This window comes from Babylonia areolata, chromosome 33 (assembly GCF_041734735.1).
Source record: "Babylonia areolata isolate BAREFJ2019XMU chromosome 33, ASM4173473v1, whole genome shotgun sequence".
Taxonomy (NCBI): domain Eukaryota; kingdom Metazoa; phylum Mollusca; class Gastropoda; order Neogastropoda; family Buccinidae; genus Babylonia; species Babylonia areolata.
In genome coordinates this window covers 14466663-14483735 of record NC_134908.1, presented here as the reverse complement: position 1 = coordinate 14483735, position 17073 = coordinate 14466663, and the positions used below count along the sequence as shown (strand labels likewise).

Here is a 17073-nt window from a genome sequence, read left to right as displayed (position 1 = left end):
GCAGTTCAGTGGCTGACGGGGAAAAAGGGAGAAAAAAACTGAGATGCTTATTGTAACTGAAATTTATATTTGTCAGTTTCTGTTTCAAAAACAATATAATCATTTAATGAGTGTGTCTTGTGGATTTTCATATAAGTCACCTCCGAGATATTTGTAAGGTGAAATATGCGTACGCATTGAGTGCGGACAGTGAGATTTAATATGGTGCTCTGTTCGTGAACGAAAGGTGTTGCGGTGTAGGTCTTGTATGTTTCATTATACTCTATTGCGTCATCATGTGTCATTATCCGTATAAAGAAGGAAAAAAGGAGGAAGAAAGGTAAAGAAAAGGAAAAAGTCAAGACAATGTCAGAGAACACAGTCAGGAGGAGGGAGCAAGAAGAGACAGGACAGTGGAAGAGGGGGGGGGGGGGGGGGGGAGACAGTGTGGTGACAGATGACACACTACAACAGGTTGCTACCTGTCCTGCTGCTACGATGAAAAATCAAGTGAGTCGCAGAGAGAGAGAGAGACAGAGAGAGAGACACAGAGAGAGAGAGACACAGAGAGAGACACAGAGACAGAGAGAGAGACAGAGAGAGAGAGAGACAGAGAGACAGAGAGAGAGAGACAGAGAGAGAGAGACAGAGAGAGACAGAGACAGAGAGAGAGAGAGACAGAGAGAGAGACAGAGAGAGAGAGAGACAGACAGAGAGAGAGACAGAGACACAGAGAGAGAGAGAGACAGAGAGAGAGAGAGAGAGACAGAGAGAGACACAGAGAGAGAGAGACAGAGAGAGAGAGAGAGAGACAGAGAGAGACAGAGAGAGAGAGAGATCTAGTCTTGAATAAATGATCTTTGCATGTCATTTTTGACTCACTTGTGTAAACAAAGTGAGTCTATGTTTTAACCCGGTGTTCGGTTGTCTGTGTGTGTGTGTGTGTGTGTGTGTGTGTGTGTGTGTGTGTGTCCGTGGTAAACTTTAACATTGACATTTTCTCTGCAAATATTTTGTCAGTTGACACCAAATTAGGCATAAAAATAGGAAAAATTCAGTTCTTTTTAGTCATCTTGTTTAAAACAATATTGCACCTCTGGGATGGGCACAAAAAAATAAAAAATGAAGCCTAATTATATGCAAACTGCATTTACTGTTATATTTATATTATTTGTATTCTCTAAACTTGGCACTTTAATCTGATATTCTGACACAACAACAAGAGCAGTCATTATTATCATTTTTTGTTCAAACAGGAACTTCTTTTGCTAAGCATGGAATTTTTATTTATTTTGCAAACGTTTTGGTGCAGGTAGTAAAAAAGGGAAATTACTCTGTAATTAATGCTAGGGGACTTAATTTATCACAAGTGAGTCTTGAAGGCCTTGCCTCTCTTGTTGTTTTTGTTTTTCACCGATGTTGCTGTGTCAGTGTGTGTGCATCTCAAATGAAAGCTGTGTGAACGGACTTGAAGCTTCCCTACCCCCCTGTCCCCGCCCCCACACCTATTTTTCAAGACGCTCCAGGATTTCTTTCTTTGAATCTCTTATTGACCAGCACGTTGTTTCCCTTTGGATTAGGCTTATCAAGAGTAACGGTTCGTCTTTGCTGTTTCACGTAATTTTGATGTAATGTATTATGTATAATATCTCGTGCTTTGTAATACCTCCTCGAGCAGTTTTGTGGACAGAGAGCTATATTTGTTTCAATTATCATTATTATCATTGTTGTTGTTGTTGTTGTTGTTGTATTTTCATTATTCTTTGGGTCAGCCATTCCTGGGGCAGCTAATTTTTTTTTTTTTTTTCAGCTGATTAATGCGAAACGATAACACAATAACACATGGTTTCCATGTCGTTTATCTGCACACTGAAAAACCTTGACAGCGAAGAAGAAACTCACTCCGTGCAACGTCTTTCATTTTGATGTGACATCTTTTCCCTGTGCTCCAGATTACATCTTTGTTAGCTACATGCATCGAAATATTTACACAGCTACACACAGTGAAAATTATATAGCAAGACATGGTGAAAATTTACATCCCTACACATGGAAAAATATAAAAGGCCACAAAGTGACTTTTCCACAGCTGCACATCATGACCACCTCATTGACAAATCGAGACCATCTCCTTCACGTAACTACACGTCGTCACTGCCTCATTCACATAGCTACATACAGTTACTACCTTATTGACACAGCTCAGTGACCAACTCATTCACTGAGCTACACACAGTTCCCACCTCATTCACGCAGTTCTTAAAAACAACCACCTCATTGACATAGCTACATACAGTGACCACCTCATTTGCATAGCTACATACAGTGGCCACCTCATCGACATAGCTACATACAGTGACCACCTCATTGACATAGCTACATACAGTGACCACCTCATTGACACAGCTACATACAGTGACCACCTCATTGACATAGCTACATACAGTGACCTCCTCATTGACATAGCTACATACAGTGACCACTTCATAGCTACATACAGTGACCACCTCATTGACATAGCTACATACAGTGACCACCTCACTGACACAGCTACATACGGTGACCACCTCATTGACACAGCTACATACAGTGACCACCTCATTGACATAGCTACATACAGTGACCACCTCATTGACACAGCTACATACAGTGACCTCCTCTTTGACATAGTTACATACAGCAAATACCTCATTCACATAGTTACATACAATGACCACCTCATTGACACAGCTACATACAGTGACCACCTCATTGACATAGCTACATACAGTGACCACCTCATTGACACAGCTACATACAGTGACCTCCTCTTTGACATAGTTACATACAGCAAATACCTCATTCACATAGTTACATACAATGACAACCTCATTGACATAGCTTCATACAGTAACCACCTCATTAGCATAGCTACATACAGTGACCACCTCGTTGTCAATGCTACATGCATATGACCACCTCACTGAAATAGCTGCATACAGTGACACCTCATTGACATAGCTACATACAGTGACCACATCATTCATGAAGCTACACACACTGATCATTTCTAATCATTGTGACCAACTTACTCACCTATCTACACATCGTCACCACCCCAATAACATAACTACATAAAGTGACCATTTCATTCACATAGCTGCATACTCTGCCCATCTCATTTACATAGCTACATACAGTGACCACCTCATTCATATAGTCCTTAATAACAACAAGAAAAACTGTGAACTATGGGGAATGAGATCTGTGCGAAAATGACTGGAATAAACATGTGCAACACTTCAGGGGAAATGCAGAGAGAAGGAGAGGAGAGAAAAGGAGGAGGAGGAGAAGAAGGAGAACGAGGTGAGAAAGGAGATGAGGAGAAGAAGGAGAACGAGGAGGAGGAGAAGAAGGAGAACGAGGAGGAAGGAGGAGGAGAAGAAGGAGAACGAGGAGAGAAAAGGAGGAGGAGGAGAAGAAGGAGAACGACGAGAGAAAAGGAGGAGGAGGAGAAGAAGGAGAACGAGGAGAGAAAAGGAGGAGGAGGAGAAGAAGGAGAACGAGGAGGAGAATGAGGAGAAGAAGGAGAACGAGGAGAGAAAAGGAGAATGAGGAGAAGAAGGAGAACGAGGAGAGAAAGGAGGAGGAGGAGAAGAAGGAGAAGGGGGGGAAGGAGAAAAGGAAAGAGAAGACGAAGATGCTGTTTAATGAAAAATCAGTTTGCCGTGGAACATAAAAATGTTGAAAGCCAAGATAATGAATGTACTTCAAAGAAAATATACATACAAAGTACGGACGCCTCGCAACTGGGAAAGAGAGAGACAGACACACAGACAGACACAGAGAAGAGAGTTACCAATATAACTGATTATCCCTTTCCAATACTGCCATATGAAATTATGACATTTTTGTTGCTCCCAGTGAAATCTGGAGTTCAAAATATAAGAAATGTTTGTTTTTCAAAGTTTGTAAATCCGTTTGGTTTACCGTTTAATCATTCACAAGCTTAAAATGTATCAATTTAAACACATGATTAACATCTTCTAAATCGGGGGGGGGGGGGGGGGGGGGGGTGGCGGGGGGGGGGGGGGGGGGGGGGAGAGGTGGGGATTAAGACCTGCATATCTCCCTGAATACCAAATCCAGATCAAATGATGATTGTACATGAGTATGAATCAGGTTTAATTAACATAGATAATGCTTGGTAATATCACCAGAAAACTGATTATGTACAACATTGTGCAACTAAAGATACACCGAATCTCATCGTAAAAATGCCATTTAATGCATGCCTCGCTTGAAACATTTTCTTAAAAAAAAAAAACCCACAGAACCAGCACGAGAATAAAGAAATAAAAAGAAACATGAGGAAACAGAAATAAGACAAATATTTATCATTTTTAAAATGATAAAGTCGAAACAAATAAAACAAGAACAAGCGCACATAACATAACGAACTATTCACATACAGAACACGATACTGCAAAGCACAGAGCTGCACTTCTCGAAAGACTTGACGAGACTTCAGATACCAGTCAGTAACCCACTTCTCGAAAGACTTGACGAGACTTCTGATACCAGTCAGTAACCCACTTCTCGAAAGACTTGACGAGACTTCAGATACCAGTCAGTAACCCACTTCTCGAAAGACTTGACGAGACTTCTGATACCAGTCAGTAACCCACTTCTCGAAAGACTTGACGAGACTTCAGATACCAGTCAGTAACCAACTTCTCGCAAGACTTGACGAGACTTCTGATACCAGTCAGTAACCCACTTCTCGCAAGAGACCGGGAATCTTCAGAATATCGCTCAGTAACAAGTGAAATCGTCAATGTTACAATTATCGCATCAATACCTCATCTCTCTAAAGATACTATAACTCTGTTTTTATATAAATCAGCGACAAAACACCGCCATTATTAACATAATAGAAAAGAAAAACCGAAGATACTTATAAGAAAAAGTTTCTTAAACCAGTTAGTAACGGCTGAATCTAACTGACACTATTTTTAGTGAAAGGAAACCTTGTCTCTTAAATCATTCAACTCCTGAAGTTCGGTTTTGATCTAATCATTCATGTCCTCCCATGGCAGGCTCTGTTGTATATTGTGATGAAGGTTGTTCATCTTTCAATCAAAATGGTAGGCTCTGTTGTATATTTTGATGAAGGTTGTTCATCTTTCAATCACAATTCCGAAACTACGATCACTACCATTAACATGCGTTTCTTTTTTCTTTCTTTTTATGTTTGTTGGTATGTTTCGTTTCTTTGTTTCTGTTTTGTTTTCGTTTTTTTGTCTTTTCTTTTTTTTCTACTTTTTTGGTGTTGTTTGTTGTTTGTTTTGGTTTTGATGTTTTGTGCTTTTTGTTCCTAATCAAGGCAATCAGATATAATGACCATATCTTAATCTCGAGTTTTGCAATTGACCATCATTATGTGCATGTCCATGAACTCCAATCTTATTCAAAATCAAATCATCCGCCTGTCGCGTATGTGTAGGTGACATCTTCATTGGATCTTCTTTTTTTTCAGGACAATATCATTTTCCGCCAAAATAACTTTAATTGGTAGTTATTGGATATCGTGTCCATTCAGGAAAGCGAGAGACGGAAGGATAAAAGGAAAAATGCATTTTCGTGATATATGATTAAAAGTATAAACAAAAAAATAACTGAATAAATCAATAAGTAAGGAAAGAAATGAATAAACAGATGGATAGATAAAAACATAATTTGATTCAGTCTTTGGCGGAGAGAGACAAAAATGTGTCCTAAAACAGCGTAAAAAATCAAATCATATGATAGTAGACAAATAGCAAAACAGCAAGAGAAACACATTGACGATATCAGTGACAAGAACACCAGCAACTTTACTACTACTATTACTGCTAACATAATAATAATAATAATAATAATCAGAAGAAGAAGAAAAATCATCATCACCAATATCATTATCATTATTGTTATTATTACTATCATAATTATAGTATATTTAGAAAAATAACAGTGGTTAATTAAAATAAGATTTTCTTTCAGTCACACATTCAGCAACAAGCTAAACGCATATAAAATAAAAAGAATAATGGGTATGTCAGAAAAGGCTGGTGTTTTGCTTACCATAAAATAAAAATAAAATAAAATTAGATCAAATCAAATTAAGAGCAATGAACAAACAATGCTTGCTCGACTGATACAAAGGCTTTATTCAGAATGGACTCCGCTTCATAAAAATATGCCTGGCGTTTTTATGTTTGACTATTTCATTCTTTTTATTTTGCTTTTTCTTATATTGTTATCTTACTTATTGTTTTGTTTTGTTTTATTTCATGTGTCTTACTCTTCTTTTTTTCATGTTTCTGTGATGCGTCCAAGAAAGTGGCTATTTTGAATTAACCAGATAGGTCTTTCACCTCTGTTTGATGTTTCAGACAATCGATTTCTTTCCTTTTCTCTAAACCATCACTGACGCTTTGGTCACTGGCTCTGAAGCCGGCAGACACAATGCCCCGCAACTCAGTGTCTGCACCAGAGTTAGATGACTGAGTTACCCCGCTCTTGAGTGTTGCATCTGCACTGCAAAATCTATTTATATCTTCGGAAAAATGACAATTTTATTTTATTTTTATTTTATTTTTGTTGGGGTGGGGTTGGGGGGGGGGGATTCGGGGGGTGAGGGGGGGCGTGGGGGTTGTTGTTTTTATGAAAGTAACACAGACTTTGACTTTGGTCGAGGCATTGTACTGAATAAAAATCAAATTAAACACATACCCCAAAAATCTTCTCTTTTTTTTTTTTAATCCTTGCGTTTGTTTCTTCAATAGTGCTTTGTTTGCTTTTTGTTGTTGTTGTTTGGATTGTTGTTGTTTTTATCAGACTGTGACAACTTATCTTAACCCTGCGCTAACACCACTATCAGGAGACCAAGGCACAGACCTTTTCATCAAATAAACATTTCGCAAGAACTACCCTTAAGAAAACAATGCGCCGGGTGGAAAAAGGTTATGTTGAGTGTTCTTGGAAAGCCTTGGCATTTCAGTTCCTGTTTCTGCTGTTTATGGTCACACGGTAGACGTGGTGATTTGACATCGCCTGCAAGAGCGGCTTCTTCTTGTCAGCTACAGACAGGTCACAGCGCGGCCACTTTGCGGGTATCTACTCAGAAGCCTAAACAGAAGCCCTAACCCACAACCTTAATGGTGTTTCCGCATCTTCCACGCGTTTTTCCAAATATTCGAAATACAAACAGTGGAATGAAAGCGGTAATAAATCCCCAACGGGACAGAAATGTGGCTAAAAATAGACCAAGCTTCGGGGCCGTAAAAAGCCACCTGGAGTGGATTATGCTCGGGCTTCTGCGTTTCGAAAGTGTTAATGATCCACATGGCGAAGTTGCAGAGCAGCAGGAAGGTGACGTATTCCCGTCCAGGTTTTTTCCGCTCCTGCACGGAGCTGCGAGCCGACATGCGGTCCCCGGCCAGCATAAAGATGGTCTGGAATGCGGACTGCAGCATCATGGTGAAGTTGGACATGATGGTGAGAGCAGCACCTTCTGCCGGCGCCATGAGGATGGCGGCGATGAGGCTGAAGATGTTGAACGCCAGCAGGCCCGTGTAGGCGATGATGATGAGCGTCTCTTCCAGGTCAGACTTGTGATCGCTGCGGGGCGTGGGGAATAAGATGAAAAATATGAATGAAGCAATCAACGGGTGGACAAACTGACATAAAAACAGATATAAAGGGGAAAAAATGATAGAAAGAATGAATAAACGAATGAATGAATGAATAAAGAAATGGAACATAGATATAAGTAAATGAATATATAAATAAATAAATGAATTAATAAATGAATAAATAAATAAACATATATATATATATATATATATATATATATATATATATATATATATATATAAACATTATTAATGAAAGAAACGAAAAAGTGAATAAGTGAATGAACAAACTGATACATAAATAAATTCGTACATAAATGCGTTAACAAGTACATAAACATCGTTACATCCCCCCAAAAATTACAATAACTGAAGCGGATAAGGTGAATACAAATGAATGAAATAACGAGCGAATGAACAAACCAACAGAATAAACAAATCATTAAATAAATAAACATGTTTACCCCCCGAAAATAGAGTATGGCTGCTTAATCGTAGCGGTATAAAACGGTCATGCACGTAAAGCTCAACTCGTACACTATTTATGATTTGTCCTTGGACGCAGAAGAACTAAGAAACATTTCGATATATTAAACGATTAATCTCACAAAGATATTCAACACGCCATCAAAATAAACTGCTCTGTTAGTCATTGTCTAACTGAAGATAGATAGAAAGAGGCAGTGAAAGAAAGAGAAAATGAAAAAGAACGAAAGAGGTAAATAATTCAGGAAAAGAGAGGAGGAACACAGCCACATGGAACACGGGTTCAATGTGGAACGCGAGAGAGAAAGAAAGAAAGAGGGAATAAAGAAGGAAAGAGAGAGAGAAAGAAGGAGAAAAAAAGAAAGAAAGAACAAAAAGAATAGAAAGGCTGTCAGCCAGACAACCAGTCAGCTAGACTGGACACGGACTCCTCGTGTGCGGAACGAGAGAGACAGAGATAGAAGGACGGAAGGGAAGGAAGGAAGGAAGGATAGGTAAAGAAAGAAGACAGTCAACCAGACAGTCCAACAGTCAGACAGAACACGAACTCACCAGGTGTTCGAAGGTTAACATAAAAGTCAAGGACTCACCTGTGGAACAGCAAGTGCCGCATCTTGATGGTGGCCATGACCAGAGCCAAGGTGGTCACGCAGTAGATGAGCGTCTCGGACAGGTGAGTCAGCAGCAGCGCCTCCGACCTCAGGTGAGGCTGGCCGACCATGACGTAGAAGGCGATGATGGAGATGATGGCGCACACCGTCAGGAAGATGCCCAGAAAGAGCCCTCGTGAGGAGCTCGTGCAGTCCACGCTCATCCGCTGCTGCTTCAGGTCCTGCTCCGCGTCCTCGATCTCGCTGTTGGTACGGAAGCGGGGCCTCATGCCCACGTTGCTCCACATGACGTACAGGATGCCTGACACACGGAGAAGGGGGGTGTATTTGTATTTGTTTTTGTTTTTGTCACAACAGATTCCTCTGTGTGAAATTCGGGCTGCTCTCCACAGGGAGAGCGCATCCTACACTAACGGCGCCACCCATTTTTTTGTGTATGTTTTTTGGGATTTTTTTTTTTGGGGTGTGTGTGTGTGTGTGTGTGTGTGTGTGTGTGTGTGTGTGTGTGTGTGTGTGTGTGTGTGTGTGTGTGTGTGTGTGTGTGTGTGTGTGTGTGTGTTTTCCTGCGTGCAGTTTTATGTTTTTCCTATCGAAGTGGATATTTTCAACAGAATTTTGCCAGGGACAACCCTTTCGTTGCCGTGGGTTCTTTTACGTGTGCTAAATGCATGCTGCACACGGGACCTCGGTTTATCATCTCATCCGAATGACTAGCGTCCAGACCACTACTCAGGTCTAGTGGAGGGGGAGAAAATACCAACGACTGAGCCGTGTTTGGAGCCAGCGTGCTCAGATTCTCTCGCTTCCTATGCGGACGCGTTACCTCTAGGCCATCACTCCACATGTGTGGGGGGCGGTGAGGACAGTGAGGGAGGTGGGGGTGACGATGATGATAGTGAGGATGAGGTCGCTGAAGATGTCTGGGAGAGGGGGGGGGGGATGAGGACAGTGAGGGAGGTGGGGGTGACGATGATGATAGTGAGGATGAGGTCGCTGAAGATGTCTGGGAGAGGAGGGGTGGGGTGGGGTGGGAGGACAGTGAGGGAGGTGGGGGTGACGATGATGATAGTGAGGATGAGGTCGCTGAAGATGTCTGGGAGAGGGGGGGGGTGGGGGAGAGTGAGGGAGGTGGGGGTGACGATGATGATAGTGAGGATGAGGTCGCTGAAGATGTCTGGGAGAGGGGGTGTGGGGGAGAGTGAGGGAGGTGGGGGTGACGATGATGATAGTGAGGATGAGGTCGCTGAAGATGTCTGGGAGAGGGGGGGTGGGAGGACAGTGAGGGAGGTGGGGGGTGACGATGATGATAGTGAGGATGAGGTCGCTGAAGATGTCTGGGAGAGGGGGTGGGCTGGGGGGAGAGTGAGGGAGGTGGGGGTGACGATGATGATAGTGAGGATGAGGTCGCTGAAGATGTCTGGGAGAGGGGGGGGAGGTGAGGAGAGTGAGGGAGGTGGGGGGTGACGATGATGATAGTGAGGATGAGGTCGCTGAAGATGTCTGGGAGAGGGGGGGGAGTGAGGACAGTGAGGGAGGTGGGGGTGACGATGATGATAGTGAGGATGAGGTCGCTGAAGATGTCTGGGAGAGGGGGGGGGGAGGTGAGGAGAGTGAGGGAGGTGGGGGTGACGATGATGATAGTGAGGATGAGGTCGCTGAAGATGTCTGGGAGAGGGGGGGGGGAGAGTGAGGACAGTGAGGGAGGTGGGGGTGACGATGATGATAGTGAGGATGAGGTCGCTGAAGATGTCTGGGAGAGGGGGGTGGGGTGAGGGGAGAGTGAGGGTGGTGGGCGTGACGATAAAGCGGGTGATGGGGAGGAGGGGAGGAGGGGCGTTAATTTTGATCGTTTGAAAATGTCTGGGAGAGGGATGACGGTAAGGAGGGGGGATGGGGAGGGGTGTAGGTGTGGGTGGTAGATGGCGAGGAGGAGGAAGAGGTTGGAACTTCGGTCGTACATGACGCTGAAGATGCCTGGGGGGGGGGGGGGGGGGGGGGTGTCCGGGTGACGATGAAGGGCGTCTGAAATTTGGTTCGTTGAAGATATCTGATACATGGAAGGTGTGGGGTGGTGGTAAGGAGAGTAATGGTGGAAAGGGGGGTGACGATGAACAAGTTGATGATGGGGAGGAGGATGTTTGAAGTTTGGTCGTTCATGACGTTGAAGATGTCTGTGCCCATTGAGTCAAAGGTGATTTTCCAACACTCCCACAAACATGACTGCCACCAATAAAACTGCATAAAAGTCCACATCAGTCGACGTAACACAAACGTTTTTTCCAGGACTATTATTGTGATAAACGCAAAGACTCATGCCACTTCCGCTTCAACGCGGTCCCTTCCTAGCTACACAAAATAAGGGAAACACCCTGCTGAATGATGCAGATGCATCTTATTCTGCCCTCTTCATGTTTTGATGACTCGTGGTGATGACACGACAGAGACAGACAGACAGGGGGAGACAAAGAAATAGAGAGAGACAGACAGAGAGACTGGGACAAAGAGATCGACAGCCACAGAGACAGAGAGAGAAAGACAGGGACAGAGAGAGATACAGAGAGAAAGACAGAGACAGAGACAGAGAGAGATACAGAGACACAGAGAGAGAGACAGAGACAGAGAGAGATACAGAGACAGAGAGAGAGAAAGGCAGAGACAGGGACAGAGAGAGATACAGAGACACAGAGAGAGACAGAGAGAAATGGGGGTAGGGTCAGAGAGAGACAGAGAGACTAAGAGGCAGAGAGAGGGAGGTAGGGACAGAGAGACAGACAGACAGACACACAGACACAAAAAGACAGAGACAGACGGAAGGCACGTGAGTACCGGCACACATGAGGCTGTACTCTATGGTGCAGGGGTAGAGGTAGGGTCCTGCCGAGTCCACAGCCTTGCCCATCATGTTGTCCCAGGAACACTTCAGCTCCAGCAGGCCGCCCGTCGCGTGACCCCCGCTCCCGTTTCCGTGGGAAGACGCTGCTGCAGTAAGCGATGGCATCCGGGATCATCGTCCATGATCATTGTTATCATCATCGTCATCATCGTCCAGGATCATTGTTATCATCATCGTCATCATTGTCCATGATCATTGTTATCATCATCGTCATCATCGTCCATGATCATTGTTATCATCATCGTCATCATTGTCCATCATCATTATCCATCCTCACTGTTATCATCATCATCAAGATCTTCATCATCATTGTTATCATCATAGTTATCATAATCATGATGATGCCTGGAATGAGGAGGTCGGCTAGGAAGGGTGAGGACAACGTGGGTGGGGATGATGAGGTTCATGGCCAGGAGGGGATAATGATCTTGAGGCGAGTAGGAGTGAGTGGTGATGAGGGGAAAGGGGGTGGTGAAGGAGTGAGTGGTGATGAGGGGAAAGGGGGTGGTGAAGGAGTGAGTTGTGATGAGGGGTGGTGAAGGAGTGAGTGGTGATGAGGGGTGGTGAAGGAGTGAGTGGTGATGAGGGGTGGTGAAGGAGTGAGTGGTGATGAGGGGAAAGGGTGGTGGTGAAGGAGTGAGTGGTGATGAGGGGTGGTGAAGGAGTGAGTGATGATGAGGGGAAAGGGGGTGGTGAAGGAGTGAGTGGTGATGAGGGGTGGTGAAGGAGTGAGTGGTGATGAGGGGAAAGGGGGTGGTGAAGGAGTGAGTGGTGATGAGGGGTGGTGAAGGAGTGAGTTGTGATGAGGGGAAAGGGGGTGGTGAAGGAGTGAGTGGTGATGAGGGGTGGTGAAGGAGTGAGTGGTGATGAGGGGAAAGGGGGTGGTGAAGGAGTGAGTGATGATGAGGGGAAAGGGGGTGGTGAAGGAGTGAGTGGTGATGAAGGGTGGTGAAGGAGTGAGTGATGATGAGGGGAAAGGGGGTGGTGAAGGAGTGAGTGATGATGAGGGGAAAGGGGGTGGTGAAGGAGTGAGTGGTGATGATGAGGGGTGGTGAAGGAGTGAGTGATGATGAGGGGAAAGGGGGTGGTGAAGGAGTGACTGATGATGAGGGGAAAGGGGGTGGTGAAGGAGTGAGTGATGATGAGGGGAAAGGGGGTGGTGAAGGAGTGAGTGGTGATGAGGGGAAAGGGGGTGGTGAAGGAGTGAGTGATGATGAGGGGAAAGGGGGTGGTGAAGGAGTGAGTGGTGATGAGGGGTGGTGAAGGAGTGAGTGATGATGAGGGGAAAGGGGGTGGTGAAGGAGTGAGTGGTGATGAGGGGTGGTGAAGGAGTGAGTTGTGATGAGGGGAAAGGGGGGTGGTGAAGGAGAGTGGTGATAAGGGGTGGTGAAGGAGTGAGTGATGATGAGGGGAAAGGGGGTGGTGAAGGAGTGAGTGATGATGAGGGGAAAGGGGGTGGTGAAGGAGTGAGTGATGATGAGGGGAAAGGGGGTGGTGAAGGAGTGAGTGGTGATGAGGGGTGGTGAAGGAGTGAGTGATGATGAGGGGAAAGGGGGGTGGTGAAGGAGTGAGTGGTGATAAGGGGAAAGGGGGTGGTGAAGGAGTGAGTGGTGATGAGAGGTGGTGAAGGAGTGAGTGATGATGAGGGGAAAGGGGGTGGTGAAGGAGTGAGTTGTGATGAAGGGAAAGGGGGTGGTGAAGGAGTGAGTGGTGATGAGGGGTGGTGAAGGAGTGAGTGGTGATGAGGGGTGGTGAAGGAGTGAGTGATGATGAGGGGAAAGGGGGTGGTGAAGGAGTGAGTGGTGATGAGGGGAAAGGGGGTGGTGAAGGAGTGAGTGGTGATGAGGGGTGGTGAAGGAGTGAGTGATGATGAGGGGAAAGGGGGTGGTGAAGGAGTGAGTGGTGATGAGGGGTGGTGAAGGAGTGAGTGGTGATGAGGGGAAAGGGGGTGGTGAAGGAGTGAGTGGTGATGAGGGGTGGTGAAGGAGTGAGTAGTGATGAGGGGAAAGGGGGTGGTGAAGGAGTGAGTGGTGATGAGGGGTGGTGAAGGAGTGAGTGATGATGAGGGGAAAGGGGGGTGGTGAAGGAGTGAGTGGTGATGAGGGGTGGTGAAGGAGTGAGTGGTGATAAGGGGTGGTGAAGGAGTGAGTGGTGATGAGGGGTGGTGAAGGAGTGAGTGATGATGAGGGGAAAGGGGGTGGTGAAGGAGTGAGTGGTGATGAGGGGTGATGAAGGAGTGAGTGATGATGAGGGAAAAGGGGGTGGTGAAGGAGTGAGTGGTGATGAGGGGAAAGGGGGTGGTGAAGGAGTGAGTGGTGATGAGGGGTGGTGAAGGAGTGAGTGATGATGAGGGGAAAGGGGGTGGTGAAGGAGTGAGTGGTGATGAGGGGTGGTGAAGGAGTGAGTGGTGATGAGGGGAAAGGGGGTGGTGAAGGAGTGAGTGGTGATGAGGGGTGGTGAAGGAGTGAGTGGTGATGAGGGGTGGTGAAGGAGTGAGTGGTGATGAGGGGAAAGGGGGTGGTGAAGGAGTGAGTGGTGATGAGCGGTGGTGAAGGAGTGAGTGGTGATGAGGGGTGGTGAAGGAGTGAGTGGTGATAAGGGGTGGTGAAGGAGTGAGTGGTGATGAGGGGAAAGGGGGTGGTGAAGGAGTGAGTGGTGATGAGGGGAAAGGGGGTGGTGAAGGAGTGAGTGGTGATGAGGGGAAAGGGGGTGGTGAAGGAGTGAGTGGTGATGAGGGGTGGTGAAGGAGTGAGTGGTGATGAGGGAAAGGGGGTGGTGAAGGAGTGAGTGGTGATGAGGGGAAAGGGGGTGGTGAAGGAGTGAGTGGTGATGAGGGGAAAGGGGGTGGTGAAGGAGTGAGTGGTGATGAGGGGTGGTGAAGGAGTGAGTGGTGATGAGGGGAAAGGGGGTGGTGAAGGAGTGAGTGATGATGAGGGGAAAGGGGGTGGTGAAGGAGTGAGTGATGATGAGGGGAAAGGGGGTGGTGAAGGAGTGAGTGATGATGAGGGGTGGTGAAGGAGTGAGTGGTGATGAGGGGAAAGGGGGTGGTGAAGGAGTGAGTGGTGATGAGGGGTGGTGAAGGAGTGAGTGATGATGAGGGGTGGTGAAGGAGTGAGTGGTGGTGAAAGGGGGTGTGGGAAGGGTAGTGAGTGGTGATGAAAGGGGGTGTGGGAAGGGTAGTGAGTGGTGGTGAAAGGGGGTGTGGGAAGGGTAGTGAGTGGTGGTGAAAGGGGGTGTGGGAAGGGTAGTGAGTGGTGGTGAAAGGGGGTGTGGGAAGGGTAGTGAGTGGTGATGAAAGGGGGTGTGGGAAGGGTGGTGAGTGGTGGTGAAAGTGGGTGTGGGAAGGGTAGTGAGTGGTGGTGAAAGGGGGTGTGGGAAGAGTGGTGACGAAGCTTTAAGGAGGAAGAGATCTAAGTTTCATCATCATCATCATCATCATCATCATCATTATCATCATCATCACCACCACCACCTCCATCATCATCATCATCATCCATCATCCAACATCATTATGTATCATTGTCATCTACAATCATAATGCATAATCATTATCTAGCATTATTTTCCAGCGCCATTATCCAGCATCATCATCAGCCGTCATCATTATACAGCATTGTAATCTACCATCATAATCCATCGACCTTATCCATAATTATCGTTTAACATCATCATCATTATCCATCGTTTTTACAAGCACTATCATCCATCATGAATATCCATCATTATCATCTACCGTCATCAGCCATCATCGTTATCCAGCATCATTCTCCTCCCTCTCCCTCATTACGTTCTTCTTTCTTCTTCTTCTTCCACCACCTCCTCCTCCTTCTTCTTCTTCTTCCACCACCTCCTCTTCCTTCTTCTTCTTCTTCCTCCTTCTCCTCTTCCGTCTTCTTCTTCTTCCTCCGCCTCCTTCTTCTTCTTCTTCTTCCACCTCCTCCTCCTTCTTCTTCTTCTTCTTCCACCACCTCCTCTTCCTTCTTCTTCTTCTTCCTCCTTCTCCTCTTCCGTCTTCTTCTTCTTCCTCCTCCTCCTCCTTCTTCTTCTTCTTCCACCTCCTCCTCCTTCTTCCTCCACCTCCTTCTTCTTCTTCTTCCTCCTCCTCCTTCTCCTTCTTCTCCTCCTTTTTTTCTATACGTTTTTCTTTTTTTTTAATTTTTATTTCCTTCCCCCAACATGTATTGATGTCTGTACCTGCAAGCAGCTTCCTTCCTACAGACACCGTCAGGTTCTCTGGAACCCCCGGCTCATGCGAGGTTTGCTGATAGCCAGCGGCGTCATGGGCCCCGTGAGAGAGCACGTGATCCGTCACGTGGTCCGTGTCGTGGCCGGCCACGTGGTGGTCGTCATGGTGATGCGCGTGGTGGTGGTGATGGATCTCGTGCAACGTCTCTACCACGATGGAGCGGAACCAGACACAGATGTTGGTGGCCGCCATGTGCATCAACCCGAAACGGGCCAGCACCTTCTTGCGATGGATGCACATCTGTTGGGGAGGGATTCCATTTTGGGCCGTTACGTGAAAATCTGACGGGGATGGATGTGGTTAAAAAATAACAATGCATATTCGAATGCCTGGATATTCACATATTTGTGTGTGTGTGTGTGTGTGTGTGTGTGTGTGTGTGTGTGTGTGTGTTGTGTGTATGTCTGTGTATCTGTCTGTCCGTGTTTGCGTGCATGCGTGCGTGCGTGCGTGCATGTGCGTGTGTGTGTGTGTGTGTGTGTGTGTGTGTGTGTGTGTGTGTGTGTGTGTGTGGTCTGTTAGTCACATTTTGGTTTGTGTATGTAACATTGATGCAATGTGTTATGTAAACAAAAGTGTTTTGTAAAGCACCTGGAGCAGATTTCTGGATAGTATGCTGCATAAGTATCCATTATTATTATTATTATTATCATCATCATCATCATATTTGCATGCACAATTATACACAGCTAATTTTGCGGATCATTCAAAGCTGTTCAGTAGTAGCAGCAGCAGCAGCAGTAGTACTTCTTATCTAGCCCTTCTTTCATCAGAATAAGAACTCTGAGCGCTTTACAAACAAGGAGTCGTTTATACAACAATGTATGTAATGTGGGCCTAATACTTTTGAAATAGTAATCAAACAAGCAGTTTCAGAATGTTGGAGACTTCTCGAGTCTTCAATATGGAGCAGATGTCAAGCTAGTGCTGATGAAAGGATTTCATTCCCAAAGGAAATGGGGTTTACAACTGAAATTACACGATACAGATTGATGAATTTCCCATTGTTCTATCATAGCCTGGTAACCTCTTTGGTGTCTGGAATAAGACTGGACGCTTTCAAGACAAAGATTAGCAAAAACGTTTTTTTTTTTGTGTGTGTGTGTGTTTGTGGTAAACAGATCAAACGAAATAATATTTTGTTTCAGTGTCAAACGATTGCCAGGTTCCTTCCAAAGTCATGTAAAGTTAGAACATTTTCAG

The 17073-nt window shown here is 45.5% G+C and overlaps 1 protein-coding gene and 1 long non-coding RNA gene across 5 annotated transcripts in view; both read right to left on the bottom strand.

Moving 5' to 3' along the window:
• Positions 1 to 1820: 1820 nt before the first annotated feature.
• On the bottom strand, positions 1821 to 3071 carry LOC143276796 (uncharacterized). Its single transcript, XR_013053636.1, has 2 exons — positions 2938 to 3071; positions 1821 to 2696 (listed from the first exon to the last, which is right to left on the bottom strand). It is a non-coding gene; the product is annotated as an uncharacterized LOC143276796 (long non-coding RNA).
• Positions 3072 to 4056: 985 nt separating this feature from the next.
• The window catches only part of LOC143276782 (proton channel OtopLc-like), a 45470-nt gene continuing 32453 nt past the window's right edge, over positions 4057 to 17073 (bottom strand). For 3 of the 4 annotated variants that reach the window (XM_076581429.1, XM_076581425.1, XM_076581427.1), the window contains 4 exons: positions 15819 to 16110; positions 11558 to 11710; positions 8711 to 9032; positions 4057 to 7620 (listed from right to left, as the gene is read on the bottom strand). In XM_076581429.1, the coding sequence (XP_076437544.1) occupies positions 7155 to 7620; positions 8711 to 9032; positions 11558 to 11710; positions 15819 to 16110 (1233 nt within the window). In that variant the 3' untranslated portion in view covers positions 4057 to 7154. The remainder of the gene's footprint in view (positions 7621 to 8710; positions 9033 to 11557; positions 11711 to 15818; positions 16111 to 17073) is intronic. The other variant, XM_076581426.1, reaches the window with a different exon arrangement.